Source organism: Zootoca vivipara, chromosome 1 (genome assembly GCF_963506605.1).
Source record: "Zootoca vivipara chromosome 1, rZooViv1.1, whole genome shotgun sequence".
In the NCBI taxonomy this organism is placed as follows: Eukaryota; Metazoa; Chordata; class Lepidosauria; order Squamata; family Lacertidae; genus Zootoca; species Zootoca vivipara.
In genome coordinates, this window is record NC_083276.1 from 47,656,012 (window position 1) to 47,659,378 (window position 3,367).

Sequence of the window (3,367 nt, forward strand, 5' to 3'; positions counted from 1 at the left end):
TTCTACTATAGTGAAGCTTTCATAGAATCATAGAATTGTAGAGTTGGAAGGGACCACGGGGGGTCATCTAGTCCAACCCTCTGCAATGCAATATTTCACCCAACGTGGGGCTTGAACCCATGACCCTGTGATTAAGAGTCTCATGCTTTTCCAACTGAGCTATTCTAGGTTTTCTTTAAATGACTATACTCCCATCTGATCAAATCTTTTTAAGTTTGTAGGGGGGCAGGAATCAAGATAGAAACAGTGGTGGTATTATCACTGGCAGAGGAAGAGGGGGCAGGGGGCGTGCGCGCCAGCCACGCCCCTGCTTGCTCTCCGTCCCATCCCATCCTCCCATGCCAGAGCATGAAACTCTGCCATTGGGTATTATGTCCTTGTTTTGGAAATCATTACTTATTCAAACGTGTAGGCAGCCATAGAATGGGAGCAGGGGCTTGCAAACACTTCACACCATATAGATATTAGGCCTATAAATAGCAAAGGCTTAGGGTTTCCCAAAGTCTGAGGGAAGATGACATTCATCAGAGAATGATGAAAGAGGGGAGTGGTATTGCAAGTCCCGGACTGCTGAGGTCCAATTACCTTAACCCAAGGACAGGGTGTGTGTAGGAGCTGAAGCAGAGACTGGTTCAGGGAATGCCCTATTATTGAACAGAGTGACACATCTGCCCACAAAGTCTGGGCACCAGCAGCAAATGACAGTAGCACAAACTTGCTCTACCCCTGCTTCTGAATAAAGTGTTTGGGGGCAGTGAAAATCCAGACATCGGTCAACATGTCTACTCTTACAAATATGAAGGTGGGATTGTTATGCAAGTCCTATGAGATCCTTGAATAACAAGCGACATGGTTGCAAAGCAGCTGTTTACCTACCTCCATTAACCAAGTTAATGCTAACCACCAGTATTTCCTGTCGCTGGACTGGGCAAGTGCAATTATGTGCTTTCTTCTTTTCTGCCTTTTCCTAGGTTGCCAAGTGTATGATCTTGGAGATTTAAATTTCACCCAGGTGCCCAACGATGGTCTCTACAACAACCTAGTCATAAACCCACGCTCCGTGGGGTCAGCTAGCCAAATACTGGCAGACACGGTGAATGGAGCTGTTACCGCTGGTCATAGCTGTGTAACCATTGGAGGAGATCACAGGTGAGTTGGGAGGGATCCGTGAGGAAGATGGTCTCTTGAATGAAATAAGCTTTGGTAAAGTTCACTCCTCAACTGGAATCATTAGTTCAAATTCCTGTTGACTGATTGAAAGTGACAGGCCACAGTCAAGTGTTAAATTATTGTCCCCCAGTGGCAAATACAAATCAGTTTTGCCCAGTATAAAATAATGGTCAATAATAAGCATGCACAGTAGGCTTTTGTTAGGCTTGAGGAGCTGCCAGATCTCAGGGATTTATCCCAGAATAATGGCACTATCTTCAGTCCCCTGTGAGAGCATCTCTGGGGCCACAGGATATTGCAGAGCTCACTGAGTAAGCCCATCCCTGGAGGTCTCTTATTTGAAGCCTTGTGATCCTCTAGAGCAGGCATCCCCAAACTGCGGCCCTCCAGATGTTTTGGCCTACAGCTCCCATGATCCCTAGCTAACAGGACCAGTGGTCAGGGATGATGGGAATGGTAGTCCAAGAACAGCTGGAAACCAAAGTTTGGGAAACTCTGCTTTAGAGCTATCCCTCTACCATATCAGCTGCTGGAGAAAAATAGTGGGAGGGGGCTATTGTCTTCATTTCCTGGTTGCAAGCTTTCCCAAAGGCATCCAGGAAAGCTGTCCGTATATTCTTATGAAGGGATGGGTACTGTTTATAGAAGGATGTGACTGTACACACACACACACACACACACACACACTTCATTTAGTAAATGAACTTGTTTTATTTATTGTCCTCAGAGGAGGCACAGCAAGGTATCTATCAGTGTCTGTAAGAACCAGATATGAGGCACAGGTAAACTGCTTTAGCTTTGCCAGAAAGGCAACCTCCAACGAAAGGCAAAAAGAACCCCAACAACCCTTAGGTAGAATTTATTGTGCATATCACATTTTTTAGTATATCAGGAACCAGGTTATACAATTATCACACATACAGCTGCCAAATTCCTTTGTAAAACTCACAACTTTCTCAGTGTATTAACCCAAACTCAAATAAATACAAGAAACTTTTGAAGTAAACTGGACTGATAAAAATCTGAATTTTTTTTTTTTGCAGTTTAGCGCTTGGGTCAATCAGTGGTCACTCAAGGCAGTACCCACACTTATGTGTGATCTGGGTTGATGCACATGCTGACATTAACACTCCACTCACAACCCGATCAGGAAATCTCCATGGACAGCCAGTCTCATTCCTTTTAAGAGAACTTCGAGATAAAGTAAGTGGAGGTTATGCTGGACAGCTATAAAATATATTTTATGCAATCTGTTTTGTAACATGTTTGTAAGGCAGGCATTAAAGTCAAAACTTAACTTACCCTACAATCTTGAGCAATTTAATTTTAATTCCAGACCATTACAGAGATAAACCCCAGAAGGAGACAGGTAGTTCAATTACTATTGATGTCTGCATAGAACATAGCTGGGAACACCAGACCCTGCCCTATACTGGACATGATTTTAGCATGAAAGATGTGCTACTATTTCCTCACATACAGCCCCCCCCCCATTTAGAAAACAGCATATTGTAGTCACAAGAACTCTGTTTCAACTTCTAGATACTTTTTGTTCTTCTGGACTAAGATATAGGCAATCAGGGTTCAATTCTCAGCTGAGCCATGAAACTCACTGAGTGACCGTAGGTTAGAAGGAGAGAATGTGTCTTGCCCACCTCATGGAGTTGTGAGATCAGAATGAAGAGAGAACCATGTATGCCAACTTGTGACTAAAGACAGGTGGTTAACGCCACCCACCTGTCAAACACAAAGAGTCACAATCACAATCAGGTGACCCATTTTTGCCTGTGCTGATTATTGTGCAAGCAAAGCACTGTGCTGTGAGGTCAGGTGTAGGACAGTTGGACCCGTATTGGCCAAAACAGCTTCAAGGGCCTAATGTGTATGTATTGACACAGCTGAGTATGGTGTTCTTTCTGCATAACCACCACACCATCATGTAAACAAGCCTAGTGTAAAATACCCAGGCCAATCCTTCCAGGACTATGTTAATTCTTCTATTCCTCTGTAGGTGCCGCTGCTTCCTGGATTTTCCTGGCTAAAGCCCTGCCTTTCACGATCAGATATTGTATATATTGGCCTCAGAGATGTTGACCCTGCTGAACAGTAAGTACAGGATAGCTGAATTGGGAGAACGTTCTTCTTATTTCTTAAAAAAAATAAGTACTCGACCTACTGCCATCAGTCAATCAATCAA

At 43.8% G+C, this 3,367-nt stretch overlaps 1 protein-coding gene across 1 annotated transcript in view; it reads left to right on the forward strand.

Moving 5' to 3' along the window:
• The window catches only part of ARG2 (arginase 2), a 29,664-nt gene that overhangs the window by 24,094 nt on the left and 2,203 nt on the right, over positions 1–3,367 (forward strand). Inside the window, exons 3-5 of the mRNA XM_035113768.2 lie at positions 972–1,149; positions 2,214–2,373; positions 3,182–3,276. Of these exons, the coding sequence (XP_034969659.1) occupies positions 972–1,149; positions 2,214–2,373; positions 3,182–3,276 (433 nt within the window). The remainder of the gene's footprint in view (positions 1–971; positions 1,150–2,213; positions 2,374–3,181; positions 3,277–3,367) is intronic.